Genomic DNA, 20953 nt, shown 5'->3' on the forward strand with positions numbered 1-20953 from the left:
TGGGTGTTTCAGTCTTTGCTTATTGTTAATTAATAGAGAGTATTTAACAGAGTTCGTGATTATTTATCAATGTTGCACTATTCAATCAGCGTTTTGTAATTAAAATAATAAATTAAAATGCCCCATAAACCTATAAACTGAAGTATTATTTACCTATGTTATTGCTTTTGGGTGTGTCTATTTACTTTAGGATTGATTGGCATCATACAGAAATTAAAAAACGATAGACAGTCGTTCCACGTGTCACAGCGTCTGACGTCACGCGACACTGGCTGTTTTATTCCAGTGCCTATAACTCTTGTTATTTTGCGCTGCGGGGAAACGTTTTTAAGAAACGATAGTTTTATTTATTGATAAATGATTTTTATTCAAAACATCAATTTTTAACTAAATAAGAAAAATAACATCAAAACATACAAATAAATAGTAGGAAACAAAAACGAAAACTCTACTGTTGAAAAAAAGTGACAAATCTTATAGTAAAGAACCTAGTCCAGGGTTTTCTTCTTCACGGCTGGCGTAATTGAGAGTCCTGACCTACGAGGTCAACATGAACGAATAAAACATTGAAATCCACTGATCCTGGTTACTCATTTGGCGAAGGCTCAGTTCAATTTGCCGCAGCTATTCCCATCAATGGGGGCATAATATGGATAATATTATATATATTAGATATATATTGAAAATATATTTTGGAAAACAATATTTTCTTTATACTCCCGTCTGTAAAATACCTAATTACACACCGATCTAGCGTGCGGGAAGCGCTTTGAATGTTGACGATTGTCAATTCTGACTGTGATGTCATTGAAAGTGTTCGTGTTGTTTTGCGAAATTGTACCCAAAAACTAACGGTCGTAGAAAAAGTATAGTATGCAATACGTTCCGTAAACTTTTTGAGTCAGTCGTTTGTTAAACACTCGTGTCAAATAAACTCGTGAGTCAAATGCCGTTTATCGCACTTGTTGCATAATATACTATAAAACATAATCAAAACTCACCTGGATGTTGAACTTTATTCTGTTGTAGGATAGTAACTTTTCGTTTATTTTTGTAAAATAAAGGACAGTGAGTTATCCTTTGTGTGCAACCCAAGAAGTAGAGTTAAAATAAACATCCCGCTGATATTATTTAGCAGAAGATATTGTAGCCAAGGACTTAACTGCTGGTGGTTTCTACAGGTTTGTTTTGGTGCAAAATTTAAATCTAAATCATAACGGAATGTATATTGGAATTTCAATTCAGAGCAGAAATAAAAACAAAGTCGTCACAAAACGATGATGATATTCGATAAGTAAAACTTCGAGTTTTCTGACAAACTAACGCTAAGCTAACCAACGAGTCCATGGACTACAAAGATGCAGATAGAAGATAGAGCCTCGTTTTTTTGCTATTCTTAAATGGCTTTTTTTCCTATTGGACCTCTTAAAAAATTTGGCACGTTTCCTCCGGATTCTAGTATCAATATGATTGAGACCAAATTCGGAATGTGGGAAACAAAATATTCAGACACTTTTAAGACAACTACTGTACTGAAAACGCATTGGGACTATTACTATTTGTAGATTGTATTTTGATTTTCAAAGAACTGCCTTAAATTTTTATTACCTTTCCAATTTTAATAGTTACAAGGCAATAATTGAATATTACTGATAAAAGATTACGAACTCTGTGAAATAGTCTCTCATAATTAAAAATCATAGAAAACTGAAACTATTCACTACGATAGATACAGAAGGTGTGGTCGGAATGGCCTGTATCCTCCGCAGGTATTCATGCTCGATGGCCCCGCGGAGTGTCGGCGCCCCTCATTCAACACCATAGAAGTACCTATACGAAATCCGTTGACGTTCATCTATCGAATTGCAATCGCCGAAATATCCAGCGTTAAACATAAAAATAAAATCAAACAGCGTCACGTTTGACGAACATTATCCGCCAGAATGACGGACGGTCGTGATGCTTTCGTCTGTTCCCGTCACGTAAATAGAGACGAGCGTACAAATATTTTCTCGATGCGTAGTTTTGTTTTGAAATTTCCGAAGCACTTTAAAAGCGTATTAAACGATTATTCGCGGAGCGTTATTACTTGGGAAATTGGGCAGGCAGGAAATTACAATTTCGTTTAATGGCTTTTCTACTTGGCGCGTCTTTTACTCTATAGCCGAGTACGGACGGCGATTAATCACGTTACGTGTACCGGGATGCTTATGGAAGAGAACAATAAACATTTGAGATAAAAAAATAATATGGCGAATCACCGTAAGCACTCGGAACAGTCTGATAGAATGTAGTGTACTCTGAATCAGTTACAGTTTAATCATTGACAGGCCATTTTGCTTTAAAATAAGCTATAAAACAACATTAACCATTAAAAAAATATACTTAACTCTCCCCATATTTGTAGGTATAAGGCAAGAGAATCATCAGTCAACGCTAACTGAAAAATAAAATACATTTCTTTTTTTCATTGCCAGGGTTGCGATCTTTATTAAGAACTCTCCAAAAATAAAACTAAATTGAAATAGGATAAACCTTGGAAGTGAAAATTTCAATAATCACAAATAAGTATCACGAAGAATTTTATTGAAAGAACCGATCCAAAAATTACTCGTCGATTTGGAATTATCGGTGCCATCTAGTTAACCTTCTCGTCCGATTTTCCAAGAGGGTATAAGATAGTTGTAAATCTGTGTGTTAAATGCAGAAGAAAACTTACTTATCTTAGGCATTGATATGCTCGAGGACTTATCTTTGGTAAGAAGACATTCAAAGTTCACTGCACAAATGTCTCCCTGATTCCAAGATAACATTGGAAGCCATTAAATATCTTTATAATTTTATAAAATACGCCCTACGGGATCAAAGTGACTCCCAACAAAATCCCCTCATGGTTAATGTGAAAGTAAAATTTCTACTATACCCGAAGAAGACCACCTGGCGGCTTTCTCTGGACCATTTCGATTTCATTGGAGAGACCACACTGTCTAGCCAAACAGCACTACAATTCTCAAGGATGGATCTAATCGCCCCACTCTTGCCTCAAATCTGGCTTACCTTAGGTATCTCATTACAAAAATAAGAACCTAATCTTCCTATTTATTTGGTGGTCCCAACTTAAGATAACAGAAAAACCTGTTCATAAATACGTCACGTGTTCAGAACATTGTAAAACATTATCGTTAATCTTTCAAAGAAACTTCCATGCTACTAATACTCCTGCGTCTGTTTTTGCTGAGTTGAACTTGCTGACGTTTCGCCCATCATTCTGTTGGCTTCTTCGGAGCTTGACTGAAACTGGGTCGTATTTTACTCTGTACCTGCTTATATATTGTTTGAGGATGGCGGACCTAAATGAGGGGCATAAACACGACTAAGACCCCTCAGTTGTTGCCGAACGCACTCATGAAACCGGTCATAAAATTTTATTCGATAAAACTAAAATCCGATCTACCGTAATCTACCAACGAAAAATCCGAGGGTCTATAGAAATCTATAAACAACCTAACAATCTTAACCGCGACTCAGGTTTCTACCTGTCACCAATATGGAAATCAGTCATCCGAGACGGTGTTTATGCCCCACATTTAGCTCCGCCCCCTCAAACAATACATAAGCAGGTGCAGACTTAAATACGAGCCAGTTTCAGTGAAGCCCTGAAGAAGTCAACAGGATGTTGGCGAAACGGCAGCAAGTTCAACTCAGCAAAAAGAGACGCAGGAGGAATCCAGAAGTTTTGTAAAAAGTATTATCGTTAATCTTATAGTCTAAATGATGAACGCTTTTTTACCTCCCTACCTATTTAATAACTTTTCGTTTGCATGTTGACCGTAAAATCTGGTCAAATTTGGAAACAGAAATATCAAATCGTTAAAAGCTAAACCGGTATATAAAGAAAACAGCAGCTATAAATGTTTTGCCAAAATTCTTGCCGAATGTGTCATATTTCTTCGCAGACAGACGGCAACAAATTGTCCAGCGAATTAGCCGAGTTGTTTTTCAGCCTCGTTTCAGGAAAACAAAAATGGATGCCCGCTACGTGCCGTTTTGCACCGAAACATTATAGTAACACACAGATCCCTTGCCAAACATGCATTTGTTTATTTATAAAGTCTCATTATTGCCTTGCATAAATAAAGAGTTCTGGCAACAATGGAGACTGGAAAATTCAAACGGTTACGGGCAAAATTGGTCCGAAATAAAGTTCGAGACGGCGACACCGAAAAACAGTTCGAAAATAGAACACCCGTGACGACATAACCATGAGCGAAACAAATGAAGCTCGTCATTTTTGGCCGGCACCGCTTTTTTTAATCGGTCTGAGCCAAATAATTCTTTAATTGTTCCATGTGATAAATTTAGTCACGTAGGTTGGACGTAATGTTCGTATTTTGTCAGTAATCACGGAAACAGATTATCCTCCTAAACTGTGACAACAATCGAACTTATAAAGAAATGTATTTGTTTCTATGGTACACACCATTTCACAAAAATAGTAATATAATATAGCATAAGCTATAAAATAAATCATTAGAGAGATTTCAAGCTGCTCTCGAATTAATTAAATAATTAATCTTTGCATTCTAACTATGCCACTTTGAAAGTTAACTAAAATAAATCTCTAGATCTGGCCCTATTGGATATCTTAGAATTGATGCATAGCCTTTGTGTTTGTCAAATATTCAGATTGAAATTAAGCACACCGTCGTGGTTGGTATGTATTTTTGGAATTCTCAGTCTAAATATGTAAAAATTGATTCTGATTTTTTTTTAGTATTATCTAAATCCCCTCTAGAAATAAAGGACCATGACTGGCTCGCTTGACTTAAATGCAATCGCAAATCGTAACATTAAGGCATTCATATGTAACGATTTCTTCTTTTTATTTATCAATAACCTTCGCCATTCCTAGTTCATGCGAAAACAAAGTGAATAAAATAGTTGTGACGTCGCAACTATGACCAAACTGCAAATAAAGGTCGTCACTTCCATTCTCCACCGTTGTTTTTAGATATTTCTTTTAGTGCGCCAAATTATTTTATTGGTCGCCATGCAAGAATTTCATTCCGCAGTAGGATATATTTGTGACGACATCCACGGGCAAGTAACAATATAAAGACATCTTGAATTTATTTAGTTACCAGAATATTAAATTATTAAGCCAAATCTTTAGACAACACATTATACGTAGATTTTCTGTGATTATTTTTATAGACGCATAAAAATATATGATCAATGACCATCACTAAAAAAACCTTAAGAATGGAGTATGGACATCACATATAAAACACATAAAATGTCTTAAAATTAAATCATGTTTTTCCCGTAATAAACATTTTTTACAAAATATGGTTTGTAGTAAGTACTGTGCTTATTGGGCACCTTTTATTACTTACATAATTTTGGTTAGTCAAAAAGTCCATATTCCAAAATTACCTATATAAACAGGACAAATAATGGGGTTTCTCCTATTGGAGGTAAAAAAATGTTTTTCGTCTGGGGCGATAGTATTATAAACGGAAGGTTATCGATTCTGATGTTATTTACGTATTAAGTAATTAAATTAAATTGCGTTATAGTCTGATCGAATTCAATAGAAACGAAGTTATTTGTTCGTGGTCGTTGTTTCTATAAAAGCTCGATACTCCATTAGTTGTATACATACTAAATATAGGTTAATATCAAAATCGATCTAAAATTAGGCGTTGCTTGTATTGTACTAATGGACAAACAATAACGTTGAGTTGTTTTCCGCAGTTGCACTAAAAGTTAACAAATGTCCTCCAAAAAATCGTTTCGTATTTTGTGATCAAAACTCTAGGTGGGTTTTTCTTACAGATTTGCCTATAACTTTTTAATGAAACAAATTGTATTGTATAAAATTATAAAATATGTATAATAAGTAGGTTTCCTGGAAAAAAAGGGTCATTACTAAGATATAATAGGATATCGAGTTTTGCTCATCCTGTACTTTCAACAAACGTTTTAAATGCATTCATATAATTAGTGTCAAATGCTGTCCATCCACGTAGATTAGACAGCATCGTTACATACGAATGATACTGGCTAATACAGTATGCACATAATTTGGATTTCATATGCAATTTGTATGGTTGAAAATAAATTGATCATCCCATTACTGAAAATCAATTAAGAGTAACATTTTTTACATTTGCAATTTAAATAAAAATGTTTTCGAAATTTATAGCAATTATAAACTCGTCACAAAAGCAACGATACAAGTTAACTTATTTGCTTTAAAAGCTCGCTGGTTTTTCAACTGGCGCCGCGACGTAAAGAAGTTATTAAATTGGTTACACGCAAACAAATTCAATATTTGAGTCAGTAAACAGAAAGCGAAGAAAATATAAATTTCAAGAAAACATTTTAAGAAAATATCTTGCGTTTAAATTACGTGTTGTGCATAAAAATAGTTGGCCCGGCTGCAAACATCGATTGCAGGTCCACATAAATAAAAACAACATAATAAGTCATAAAATCCACCAGCTGGGGCTATTTGCTCTTCATCTTATTTCATATTTTTAATTTTTTTTCAGTTTTTAGCTTTTCCATTTTGCTAATACATAAAATGTTAATATAAGCTGGTGGATTTTATGACTTAGCACTAATAACTTTTGTTTTTAACAAATGTTGATGTAAGAAGTTTATCTATCAGAAAAATGCAAACGCTTTTAAAAAGACGCAAAGAAAAACAAAATATATGAAAAAGATGAATTTCCAGAAAGTGAATAGTACTAACTGGTAGATTTTATCCGCTACCTCTTAAAAATGCTTACTCTTATGTAGAAAACCATAAACAATTTTTTTTTCGGCATTATTGTGTTTGGAGACCGTTGTTTCGTAAGAAAATGGCGCAAAGTAAAGGTTAGTGTCTGTAATTTGGTAGCATACTCCTCCTCATATGGATCCTAGTATTAACCCTTTATTACTTAACTTTAATCTTCTCAACATCCTTTATATTCTTACCCACAAATATCAGATGCAGGCATAAATCCAACGAAGTGACATATTTTATTTTTTGGGATTGGTGCAGATTCGAAAAAAAACAACTTCGAATTGTTTACATGTAGGAGCGGTATATTTATTTGTTCTTTTTTCCACGTCAGTGTTTTATGACATAAGTATTATAGTCAAATTTCTCCATAAGTTTAAAGTCAACAATAGAAAAAAATTAACATTGGCTGAGGGTTTACGACAACGATTTTTCTTCTGTGTCGTTTGGTTGTCTGCGCCCATGCTTGCGTGAAATGCTAACCCTCATACGGTTGTGACGTCAGGTCCTGCCGGATTTCAGCTTTTAGAAGATTAAATTAACTGTCGGAATGGGCGCAGCGATATTGCCAATGGTATGTATTGTCTAGAAAATTCCTCCTTTGTTAAGTAATGAAATGAGAAAAGTGTGTTGATAAGACGTCGACGGTTTAGACTTAATGAATTATTTTTAGTAGCGAAAAGAGATATCGATTTCTGATAACAAGTGTTTTCAATGATATCTTCTTTGAGGAAATTTGTGCTGATAGTTATATCAAACTAACGTAAATAAAAAATTAACATTTTAACTGTCTAGCATTAAGAAAAGTAACCATAATCTCCTAGGAAACTAAATGGATTTTAAATATTTTCGTACAGAGGAATCAAAATGCCTAACCCATTTAAAAAAATTGAGGTTATGCCAAATACTTGACGCTCTAATTATTTCACAAAGCTGTCACTAATATTCCATTAAAATGACTTTTTAACAGAAATCGTTCCATTGGTTGGATTTTTTGGTTCAGCGGACACTACCGAAGTTCGCCCTTGATGAGCGTATTCAAATTAACAAAAAACTTCCAATTCTCTGCAGTAATTAATCCCTTTAACTTTAACTAAGATTTCTTTCAAAAATTGATAAACGATGGACATTCATTTATGAGAAGTTTTGGTTAATTTCTCGCCTCTTGTAATGTATCGACCGATCACCCACGCGTTAGTCGGCTTGATTCGAATCAATTCATCACACAAACGGCAACGCTGTAAATTCGCAATGGGCCAAATTTGGGGCAGCAGGGGAACGAAAGCGGTCGCCAAACGGTGTCCGGGTTATTGTTGGGATGTTAGGGTCCTAAATGCGGCAGTCAATGGGCAAAAAACGGAATTTTGCACTAACCTTCCGCACATGCGCGTAAATTGGAACTCGTTAAACTTGAGATTTTGTGTTTTTTTTTAATCTCGGGAAAGTAATTTTGGTGTAAGTCATTAAATTGGCAGTTTTTTAACTAACCACATTTATACCACCCATTCCATCGTCGCGGTAGCGTAGATGTTATAAATAATTTGACTGACTGACTCGTTTAGATATGAAATTGTTTTCCAAAAAACATGTATATCAGTAGCGTTCTTAAAGTATGGATGCTTAGCGGAAATAAACTACACAGTGGTGGTTTTGCCAAAAATTCGTTGCAAAAAGCAATACTAAAGTGTTTCTCGAAAATTTTCTTCACAACATCCTGTAGCACTCTGTAGATTATTTCTATTCTATGTCCTTGTCGAATAGAGATTATACCCGAAATTTTCCACATTTATAGATACTTCTAGTTTATTAGGTCAGGGCTATTTTTATATACTAAAAATACTAACAAATAGTCTATTACACAAGTATATCAAACAGTACAAGCGTCGTTGTCTGAAACAACACAAACCCTGAGGAAAATCAATAACGTTAAACATTAATTCCATACGATTCTCGTGTCCATAATGTTCCGTTATTTGTTTGAGTTTATTTGCCGGGGAATATCGGGGAAAAAAACGCGTTGTGCGTTTGATCAGAACAAATAATGTGCTCTTTTGCCGCCTACGCGAACCCAGTTGGAGGATAAATTATGGCGGCGAGCATATTGATTTTTCTCCGTGTTCGGCGAGCAGAAAATCTCAGGTTTGTGGGCGTTCGGGAGATATAATTATTTTTTTTTCCATTAGTGGTGAGAATCTGAATACGGTTGCCAACGTTGTTATGTTCGACAACTGATGATGTTTGTTTTTTATTAATTTTATTCAAATATGTATGTGGAGTTTTTCCATAGGGATAGTGTCATTGGTAGCGAGCTTTTCCGTTATCAGACCTCTGAATGACGTTTAATGCATATCAAATAAATGGGGATCCGTATTACTGTTTTACGTAGTTAAAATGAACATGGCCGAATGTTGACGTTATTACAGATAAGATTATTGTTGAGCATTTATTTTGATAGTTACGTCTATTTATTCAGCTCGTATTGGTGTACGTTCTTTACGTTTTATATTAATATTGCACAACAGTTGCTAATAAAATTAATGCTTAGTCTCCATTTCAAAAAGGCACGCAGAACCAAACATAACTTTACGTCAAGGGTTAAAATTGTACAGGGCTAGATTAAACACAAGCGCTCTCTGCAAAGGAAATGGGTTAAGGCTATTGAAACGAAATCAATTTACTTGAAGCGCCGAATATCTGACGGAAGAATTATTGAGTACAGCCATTTTTATCTAAAACTTAAACATAAGGAATTCTTCATACCGCCTCCCAGAACACAAATAGTAATGAACCACTTCCAATTGTTTTTATAGGCGATGAAGCATTTGCTCTTCGTTCTGATCTCTTAAAACCATTTATTCGGAGACAATTGGATCATATGCCTCTGTATACGGACCTGAGCAGTTATCTACCAGACCAGGCAGTTATTTGTGAACTATTTCAATAATGGAGCCGTAAATTGGCAAGAAATAATGATTGGTTAATTAATTCCTAATTACTATTATAGCATAAAATAAATAAAACTTATAATATATATAAAGATTAGTAATAAATGTCAAACTCTTGACTGGAACCTTCGGCACTGTACTAACACACAATAACGCGTTTTACCACAAACCGAAACTCAATTTTACGTAATCGACGCGCGTATAATAAATGTGGTTAAAACATAAAAACTAAATTTAATCTTACCCCCATAATCCTCAGTTTCTCTTATTGACTTGTGACCCTCATTTTCACTACTGTTGTTTCCATTATCTTTGATGTTACTAACAGACTGTCTAGAGGTTTCTTGATCTTTTACAAATAGAAGTAGGTCATAATACCATAAATGTGGTACATATATTTCTTCTGCTCCAGCACTTCATCTTTTCGACTCCATTTTTTTTTGTTTCTCTTCGGAAACTAGATCGAAGGCTGTTAATTTAATCATTTCTTTAGTCGCATTTTTCTCTATTTCTTGAAGTTTCACCAGACTTCATTTTTCTTGTTTCTATCTATATATTCCTCGGATTTTATTTTTCACAAACAGGGATAAGATTTGTATAATTCAATGAACTCTGTGAGAAATTCTTTTGTAAAACTTCTTAAATTTGCCATGTTCACAAAAAAGACTTCAATAAAGAAAAACAAAATATATAGCCGCGCCGCTGACAAAAGCCTGTGAATAAACAAAAGTTTGTCTGCACACAGGCATGCGCGTACAAGTCTGACCAGGGTTGAATTCAACAAGAACAGAAAACATGTGCGCCGGTCTTTTAATCGAAAATTTGTCTACACATTGGCGAACATCACCGCACGTACACAACTTTTATACTTATTTCATTAAATTCTGCGTAAAATGTTCTTTAAAAATGCAGAAACCGAAATTTTTTCATTGCATATAACTTACCATTCTCAAACATCCATGTGCAGGCTGTACCATTACGATTTTTATGAAAAGTTATCTAGAGCCAGTGCGTTGAAGAATTCGACATTTAGTATATGATGCCTATTGTCACACTATAAAAACATTGAAATTAAAATATCGTAGTTCGGCATAAAAAACTGAATCACAACTCATGGTTGTATATAGACAAAATAGAGGTGCTCATACAAGTAATAATCCTGAAGAATAATTTCATTCGTGAGAACTCGGAAAACAACATATCTAATACCCTATACCCAACAGGACAAGAACAAAAATGAACTGCATCCGTTTGTGACAATTCGCAAACAAAATTCAAACTTTTTACGGAATAATTTGTTTTGTTTGAGTTAAATTTATTAGTCCGATGCATTTTTTAAAGTCCGAAGAGTCCGCGTGCTTTCTAGTTTCTAAGTATAAGAATAATTTCATTTTAGTCTATTTCAGAAGGGCGTAAAATAACAAAAATTTTATTAGGTATGCAACTACAGACTGACCCAACGAATACTTAATCCCCTTTAAGATTTGCTTGGCTTTGTCGATGAAAAATACGTTATCATATAATGTAAATATACTATTTATTTAAAAACAACATACATTTAAACTGTAAGTAGTCAGCTTCTAAACAAGTTTCGGTATAACTAAAATTTTTGCATAATATGTAACAAAACAGAATCCTTACATACCGTTGTTGTATTTGACAGAGAAAACCAAGGAAAACCTATACCTTTATTAATCCACTTTCTTTTTGTCTAGTGCAAGTACCAACCTGGTTTGCCGATTGCTATCCATTCATCAACAGTAAAAATGGTATGCCAAAGGCGTCGTAAGAAAGAAAAAAAATTATTCTAACAGAAAAAAAACTTAAGCATTACAAAATTATATTATGCTAAAAAACCACAATATCCTAAGGAACTGTCATCTCCTCTTGACGTTATTATTGACGGGTGTACGTTCCGATCAATCAAATAAATACTCAAGAACCCACATTTTCTTCTCTTCTTCAAATGATCTTGATATGATATTGTTGTACAAGTTCTATAGTATTTAGTTCTCAATTATATGGTGGTGTTGTTACACCATGTTTATCTTCCACGGTGTATTTCATAAAATCATGTCTGGTATATGTGATAGTTACTTTATCAATTTGTTTTCAAATTTCATATTTTTGGTTCAAATTGAGCGAATTTCCACACCTAAGCCGCATAAAATTTTCATCTTTTTGTAAAATGGTGAAAAGGTGTAAACTTTGATTTTACAAAAAATCCACGTTTATTTTTGGCCTTTTTGAGAATAAAATAAGGAACACCCAGTAAAAACAAAATCTTTTAAAGAGAAACTATCCTTTCTAAAAGCGATCCATGAAAACTGATGTCCGGGACTCAACAGAGATGGTGTTTACTGACTTCTGTTCGTGGCTAATGTAAACAACCATTTCGCTTACAATCAAACAGTTCAGGAACAAAACTGTTTGGATTGTTTAAAATGGCAGTTCACGTTTTGTTTTCGTCCGATCCGTTCGGTGGGAAGCCTTCAGACTTTTTATTATCGTCGATAATAGAAAACCCTACTTTTTTAAGAATTTTCCGTTCACGATAAATCGTACTTGTTATGGTTTCATCTCACGACTAAACCCTAAACGATCGCTTTCGTTGTTTATCACTTATAAACGATAATTTATACAATAGGAATCCGTTCGTCGAATACACCTTGACCCTTCATTGTTCTGTGAAATTTAATTAGTATCGATTCATGTTCGATGTTAATGTGGTTTTTCAATGAAGTTAACGCCAGGCGCGGAATGGAAATCCTTGCGGTTAAATCATCAAAACTCGGTCACCTAGAGGAGGAACCTTGCCTCAATTAACCGTGAATCCCTCATTACATTGTTCGTCAAGAATCTCTGGTATACCGAAATTACCGTTTTGAGTGGTTGGATTGTTACCATAGTCGTGAAAGCCGTAACAATTTTTTTCAATTCATATTACCCCAGGTTGCCACCGACAATCCCGGTTGTGCCTGTTTTACTGACCCTTCATTTAAAAAAAGTGTTGTTTTCCGTGATTAGCAGAATTTATTATTAACTTGTTTGCACTATAAAATAACCAGCAACATTTTTTGATCCTTCCGTCCGGATTTACACCATCAATCTATTTACTGACATACGAATAAAGTGTGACCTTTGCCGACAATCATACTACGTCACTACTGTCAATCGTTAATGGTTTATATGTTATTTAGTGTATCTGCCGTCACATCGTCAAACGGTAATGCATTGCCGACTTACTTAATGTTTTTTAATTTGCGATATGTTGTCGCGACGTTATCGCTAAGAATTTCGCAGATATACAGCGAAAATAACACACCTCGTTCCAAGAAACAACCACGCTCAAGGTCCTGTGTTTCCCTGAAATCGGGTAATTTTATGGAACTACACGATAAACATGCGTAGAAAAAAATCTCTTAGGTTTTCAGCAGTTTTTAGTGGAACGCGCTACGTAAGCAGATCAGGGAGCATCGGCAGCTCCTTTGGTGGATTCCCAAATTGTTGTCGTTTTTTAATCATAAGGGGATTTTTGTGATATGCTTTTCCATTTTCACGAAGAAGAAACTAAGAACTACTGTTTATCTTAAAGCTTATCAGTTCCATTCTTTTTAATTGTAAGTCCTATTCATTTTTTCACAAATTTCATTTCTTTTTCTATTTGCTTAACATAAATACCGCCAGCGCAGGCTAGTAAATTCTACGTTTCACTTTTTCAAACCGATTTTGTAGGTAATGTAAAATAGATAAAACTTATGTATTTAGATGCATAAGATTCTGTGGTTATCAAAATTAATTCTAAAAAGCGGACTAAGAATTTTTTTACCTTTTTTTATTTTAGCATTTTATTTCTGGCACGTTTTTGTTTCCGATTTTTACAAAAAAAAAATGTGAGACGTAAATAGTAGTTCAAAATTCGAAAATCTTTTAAACAAAACAAATGAACTCCGAAGATACTCATTCTAAACGCTACAACTATTGTATTTGTATTATTAGTAAATATTAAAATCTAAGAAATATTTATACGCAGTTTGTATGTCATTTAATCTTTATTGGTTTAAAAATTGAAAAAATGGCCTCGCCATGTACCGCTATTGACAAAAAAGTACATTTAAATTTATATTGATTTTTTGCCCTACTCTGCGCATGAAAATATGATGGTAATCATTCTATGATATTATTGCTACCTCTATAATTTCTTCAATAATAATAATAAAATTTAAAACTTCAGGTGTTTTTATGATCTCCCTGGACATCTCTATTATTACTTTCTTGGAGTTATCTCACATTTGCATTGAGTATTAGGTAAATGATTTTTTAATTAGGAGCATATCATTTTTTGTGTCACATTCATGTTACGGGAATCTTTTTTGTCTAACTGATTAATTGATTAATTCAAATTTGTGGATATCAATTAAATGTAATAATGGCGGTTCTGGACATTGTACACTCTCTCATCTCAAGTAGGTTTACATCACGTTGTTTGTATACTGGAACAATTTGACTTTCTATAGTAATGAACTGAAGGTGAATAGTCGAAATAAAGACCTTGTTTTTCTAAACACTTGGTATTTATTTCGTGCTTTCCCCCGTTTATCTAGTGGCAATCGGTTCGTGGCAATGACCCCTTGATAAACAAAATTTATCATTCGGTGTGTCCATATCATTGCGGCATTGCCTCCCTACGTCTCCGCGGTAAATTTGTTTTGTCGTTATTTTCGAATAATAAGATACAACCAGGGACTTGTCCAAAACACACAAATATGCCAGGACATAATAATATTCGCGGCGTTTGTCATTACCCCGGGACAGACGTGCCAAATAAATATTGGATAAACAGTGGAAAAAAAATTAATGCCATCACATAATTTGGCACACGAATCGGCCCGTGAGTCACGCTCTTTGAAGTTTTAAAGGTGCAGATTTGGCCAAGATTTTTCATTTGTTCTAAAGCAGCTCGTGTCGAAACACCGTGCGCGACTATACCCAGACTTGTTTTTCTATCAAGGCCGCAGACTTATCCCGTAAGTACTTGAACGGTTTTGGAAATTTTTGTAAGATTTTGGCATCGACCTTATTATTACCATACGGCCGATCGTTCGGCAGATGCAAAATATTTAGTTCACGTCACGGTGTTTGTAATACGTTAGGTATTTCCACGTTTGACGTCAGCGTGAAAAGTTTACGAGTATATGTGCTTGTTCTATTTAAAACGTTATCGGTTTTCAATGTTGGCTTCAGTTAGTTTTTCACATATTGTGGTGGAATCCTCACGTGTCATCGATCAGAGTTGCTGGACGGTCTCGTTATCGCGACGCGACAGTCTGCATGTATCGGGTGGTTCAGTATCATAGAGTTTCTTCGTAAAATACATTAGATTAATGTGTTGTGTTCAGGATATGTTTGAGGTAATGCATATTTATTTACGAATCGAGCCCAAAAAGGTCGAAGGTAGTCTCAAATGGCATACGTCTTACTGCTACCGTCGTATATTTTATCTCCCAACTGTTTTCCGCTCTTAAGTCGCATTTTTTATCAATACCGAAATGCCCCCTAATAATTAAAAACTTTTTCAATAATCCGGAAACAGAATTCTGGCTTTTATTTGTGCATAATGCTGCCGCACTTTTCCAAGTTTACTCTTATACCAGATCAAGAAATATGGGCATTAGAATATCAAAAAACTCAAGTGCAATGTTGAAGCTAGAAAAGAGGAATGCTTCGTTTCTCTCATTTAAAAAAAAAATATGCTCCAGACAAATGAATTAAGCACAAGTCGTTATTCCATAGAAACAACTTGACCTTTTACTTGACGGCCGTGGAATATCTCTCACAATGGAAAACTCCATCTTCTCAAATGTTGGATTTAAATGGGTATTACTTCAAAACATATCCGCTTTAAAAACTATTTTATTGTATAATGAAACATTAATAAATGAAGATGAACTATTTGACGAAATATCTTTAATAAACTAATTTGTAACCAATGAGAAGTTGGAAGATTGGCAAAAAGCGACTGGGTAAAGAACATATCTTTCATAGTTGAGTTTGCACTTTGCCCACCCAGTACAAATTCAGACAGAAAGAACGTTTTCAAGTATAAACAACTTTTAAAAATTCCTAAAAAAAATAGGTGCTTTTAAAAAAGATATTATTTTTTTTCTAATAAACCTAAACAGGTATATTTTTTGTTTTATTTTTACATGAATTATCAGGAGGGGAGGTGGATGTAAGCGTCTTGGATTCATCTTTGTCGAAGTTATTCACCTTGATAAAAGTCAACGTCTTCTATACATAAATATTATTGTTGTAACTACCAGATCTCCCCACCCAAATGAATTGGGAACTGATAATGAATAAAAAAAAACTTGGCATTAGTAGAAGTAGAAGGAATGGCTAAGTTCTATAATCTTCGTCCCTTGGGAAGATTAAGTATTATATATCTAAAATGCTATACCCTACATTTTCATCTGCATTTTTATAACAGCCATGTTGAAATATTTGACAGTTTTAATTGGTATTTGCAAACCATTTTTATCTCGACTTCAATTACAAAACAAATTTCCAACAGTATCAAGTTTAGGGGTATCAGTTGAGATTTAACTTTTTTCCACGATGTTGCCAGTTCTCGCACCTCGTAGCCGAGTAATACGCGATTCTAGGCCAGTTTCATTATAATTTACAGGCTTTTGACGTAGATTACATTTCGACAAACGTTCGAGATGAGAAAAGTTGTGTTTTATTTTAGATAGGGGTAGAAAAATTACTAATATTATCAGTTAACGTGTTGATACTGTTGGTATATTTGAAGATATTGTGTTGAGGTCACACGTTATCGCTGTTATTTTCCATTAACTCAATAATGTATTTTTAAAACAAAAAGATGCGGTTTGTTGGTTGCTGTAGTAGTATTCTGTTGCGTTGCCTTCAAGCTTACTATAGTTTACTTAGTAAGTATCTTATAGTTAAGTCTGAATTTTCTAAAATTTACAGTATTTTTCTTCATTATCAGCGACAATTAGGCAATCTATTGGTCTTTAAATCTTATCTGTAAAAATTGATATTTTAAGCACAAACAAACAATAGTGTAACTTTTTTCGTCAAAATCATACCTGAAGTTGTTTTAGTAATTACACATTTCAACTTGTACTCCCTTAGGAGATGTCGGAAAATTAAAAGAATTACTGAAATATATAAAGGCTGTCCCCATAAAACATACTCGGTTGTTCTCTTTGTTGATGGTTAAGCAGAGAGAAGAAATTTAAAATAGAATGCAGCTGCATTATAATCTAAAATAATTTTCATTTTCTCAGAAATATGTAATATTTGTTGTTTTTAATAAAGAGGAGTGACAGAAATGTACTGCCTAATACTTTTATATTTCACATTCTTAACATCATATACTTTCCGCTACGTCAAACCTTCGAGATATTCGTATTGCATTTTCTGAAGACTTCAACCGACAACATGTATAACACCTCGTTGCAAACCTATATGAAGGAACGGACTTCTTAGTTTCGTATCGCTCCCAGAAAAGCAATACCCCAGACAATCGGCAATTCTGCAGCCTCCAGATCGGTATCCAGCAAAGATTCAAGTCTGACGAAGTAGTCTTGCGTAGACAGACGATCAATATCACGCAGCGGGAGGATAAGTGGAAGTTAAAACTGGGTCACACCCAAATGTTGCGGGTGGATGTTGCCAGCACGTGCGACAACTTTTGTCTTCCTTATTTTTTTGTGCATAAGACGCGAAAATTTATTTAGGTTAATGAATAAAAGACCATGGGTTGTTTAGGCGTTAGTGTCTGAGGCTCCCAAGTTTTTTTGTCTTAGCTTTCCTAGTTTGAGATTTAACCAATATAATAAGACATTACAAGCATTAATTATTCTATTTTTAACTATATTCTACAAATTTTGGATACATATAATTAAATATCAAACAAAGAAAAATATCAAATTCATCTGTATAGAAGGTTTTAAGTAAAATAAAATTAAACTTTCAAAACATCTATGCAGACTATTATTTATTTTTTATTCATCGCAACATGAAATAAAAAGCAAACTCTTGAACTTGGGGCTACTATTCCTGTAAAAATGAAGTGTTCGATTGTGATTCGTGGTCCAGTTTAAGTTATGAAAATGTAGGTGTACAACAGTCACTGACGTTATCGCCTTTATCGACTCGATCTATATTTTTACTCAGCTATCTTTATGCACGCCTATTTTTAACGCCAACCTTTATAACCTTTCTCATATAAAAATAGCAAGCGGATTGATTTTATCAGTATGAGTAATTGCATTAAAATTCACTTGTAATTCTTTTAATGATTTTTTAAAATTATTCTTCCTGCAAGATCGGTCAACTGTAATTGTGCGTGCAATAAGAAATAAATGCTAAATTATAATTGAAAATATTTATAATATAAATCGCAAATGGCCATTGCGACAATTTAAGAGGGCCCCTAAAAAAATGGAAATGTCACACAAAAATCATTCAAATTACATAGACGCTTGTAGTTACATAAAGATTTTGTTTTGTTGCAGATCACGTACCTTAATTTCGAAGAAGAGTAGAAGAAACAAAATCAATCTCGTCGAGACTTCAATGCTTAACTAAAGTCTTTAACGAAATCGGAGGAAAGACAAAAAGCAAAAAAAAAAGTGAAAGAATCATCGCCAAAATGCATATAGAAGTACAAGTAGCGCTGAACTTCGTAATATCGTATCTGTATAATAAACTCCCTAGGAGACGCGTGAACATATTCGGCGAAGAGTTGGAAAAAGCTTTAAAAGACAAATTCCAGGGACATTGGTATCCCGATAAACCGTTCAAAGGATCGGCCTTCAGGTGTTTAAAAACGGGCGATCCTATCGATAAGGTGCTAGAAAGAGCAGCCCGCGAAAGCGGAGTGCCGATCCAGGATATCCTGGAAAATCTGCCGCAAGAACTGGCCGTATGGGTCGATCCCGGTGAAGTTAGTTACCGCATCGGCGAAAAGGGGGCTGTGAAAATCCTGTTCAGCGACAAAATTGACCCGCAGGAGGATCATTCTGCTGACAGAGAGGTAACGAAGACTTTTAACCCTGAGGCCCAATGCTTCAGACCAATTGAATCTGTGAGCTGCAGCTTAAACAATTTGAGCCTGTCGCCAAAATCTATAACGCCATTTTCTGGAAACAATCAAGGAAACGCTGTCGGTTCACAGTTGCAGGCCAACGCGGTACAGCAGAACGGTAACCAACCGATACCTAACAATCAACATATGCCGTCTCCATCGTCGGCACCTTCACCCACATCCATGGGCAATTCCTTTAAGGGTTCCCCTTCGCCCGTACCAGCATTCATACCTCGAACAACAACACCGCTTACATTCACCACCGCAACGTTTGCTCAAACCAAGTTCGGGAGCACCAAGCTAAAAACCAGCAGCAAGAGAGCGAACAGGTAAGTCTTTATTACATTAATTGAACTAATTAATATACTTCCGATCAACTGAGGTTAGAGACTTACTTGAACTATTTGACTATTACTGTCATTTGCCTTTCCATTTGATGGACGTAAATGGCGTTTTTACGTTAAATTTGACATGACGTCGCAAGGGCGTTTCTGACATGATAAATTTTACATAAAATGGCACATGTTAGCTGAAAACTGAAATTGAGGAACTATGGGCGGCCATCACGTTCCACCCAAACTATATGGCAAACTGACACACTACAGTTTGTCAAAAGTGACAACGACACACAACGGATGGTGTCCAACATAAGACCTTTTTAGAAAAAGTCACTAAAGACATATTTTCTATTTTTAAGTATGGTGCTGCCATCTATTTAATAAAACAGGATATACAGTTCTGTCATTTTTAAATTTAACTTTCAGTTACGTCGTGCAACAAATTATTTGAAAAAAATGATATGTGATATATGAAAAGGATATTTTCCTCAACTATTTTATATCTGATAAGGAGAAATACAATAAATTAAATATATTTTTTAATAACTGTCGTCACACGATGTAATTTAAATGTGTACATGCTATAAACCTGTTTTAAGCTACTGCACAAATAAAATTTTTTATATAAACTATTAATAAATATTATATATTACATGTATATATTTGCTCTTGGCTCTTGCGGATTTTAAACTTGCCGTGCCCATTGTACAGAGAAAACTGGGAAGCTCACAATAATCCATAAACCATAAAACGAAATCAAAAGATAAGAACCGAAAATTTAACTGTCTGAGCGCAACTTAATTTGAATCACAGAAATAATGTGACAAACAAAATTTATGTATCAAAATTCAAAACGACGCAAATCTTCAAAACGGCCTTAAGTGTCACCTCGAGGTTGTCTAAAAACGCATTTACATGGGCAAAAAGTTTCTCATTTATTTTGGATGGTATGTAGCGGGCATGTTGGATCGTTGAAGGCGGCAAGGTGCTATTAGTTAAGCGATAGCGTGTCAATACTCAAGAGAACAAATGGTTGAGCTTATTTTTCCGTATTGGTATAATTCTTTATAGTAACAGATTTTTTTCAATGCATAAAATTAAATTAACTCACCGAAAACACAAACAACAGTGATTTGACAATGACGTTTATATACTACAATTTATTCCAAGCAACTGGATTTGTATCTTCAAAAATTGCTATTTGATTATTGTTATTTAATTATTTTAATCAACCTGACAAGAAAAACTTTCATACAGAAATGACTTAACGATCTGAAGGACATATTCACGTGAAAAAAATGTCACTAGTTTACTTTTTTTTTCTTGAAATAAAGACGCCTCTTTCTGCCCAGAACGCATTTACCACATTTCAGAAAGATATGCAGTTCTTTTCTTAAGATGAAACCAATTTTTTTTCAAAGAAACTTCCACAGACTACTGTAATACTTTGCTGAGTCGAACTTGCTTCTTGCTTCTGAAACTGAAACAGTTTCAGTCAAGCTCTGACTAAGCCAACAGGATGATTGGCGAAACGTCAGCAAGTTCGACCCAGCAAAAACCGACGCAGGAGGAATCCAGAAGTTTTGTAAAAAGTATTGATGAATCCAATAATTATTGACACACCATAAAGAACACTCAGTCTATCTAGTAGATAAATATGAATCCAACCAATGTCATTTTCCTTTAATGTTTTAACCCTCGAAGACTTACCCTTAGTGATATTATTTAATAAGTTATTTATATCGACCAGCTATAT

General features: G+C 34.5%; 1 protein-coding gene across 5 annotated transcripts in view; it reads left to right on the forward strand.

Moving 5' to 3' along the window:
- LOC132703154 (protein Tob1-like) overlaps nt 1–20953 on the forward strand; it is a 51294-nt gene that overhangs the window by 24806 nt on the left and 5535 nt on the right. For 2 of the 5 annotated variants that reach the window (XM_060672274.1, XM_060672277.1), the window contains one exon: nt 18288–19188. In XM_060672274.1, the coding sequence (XP_060528257.1) occupies nt 18425–19188 (764 nt within the window). In that variant the 5' untranslated portion in view covers nt 18288–18424. Of the gene's footprint in view, nt 1–14688; nt 14766–14989; nt 15150–18287; nt 19189–20953 lie in introns of those variants that run through there. The other 3 variants (XM_060672279.1, XM_060672276.1, XM_060672275.1) reach the window with 3 other exon arrangements.

This window comes from Cylas formicarius, unplaced genomic scaffold, assembly GCF_029955315.1.
Source record: "Cylas formicarius isolate icCylForm1 unplaced genomic scaffold, icCylForm1.1 PGA_scaffold_6__28_contigs__length_40554024, whole genome shotgun sequence".
Classification (NCBI taxonomy): domain Eukaryota; kingdom Metazoa; phylum Arthropoda; class Insecta; order Coleoptera; family Brentidae; genus Cylas; species Cylas formicarius.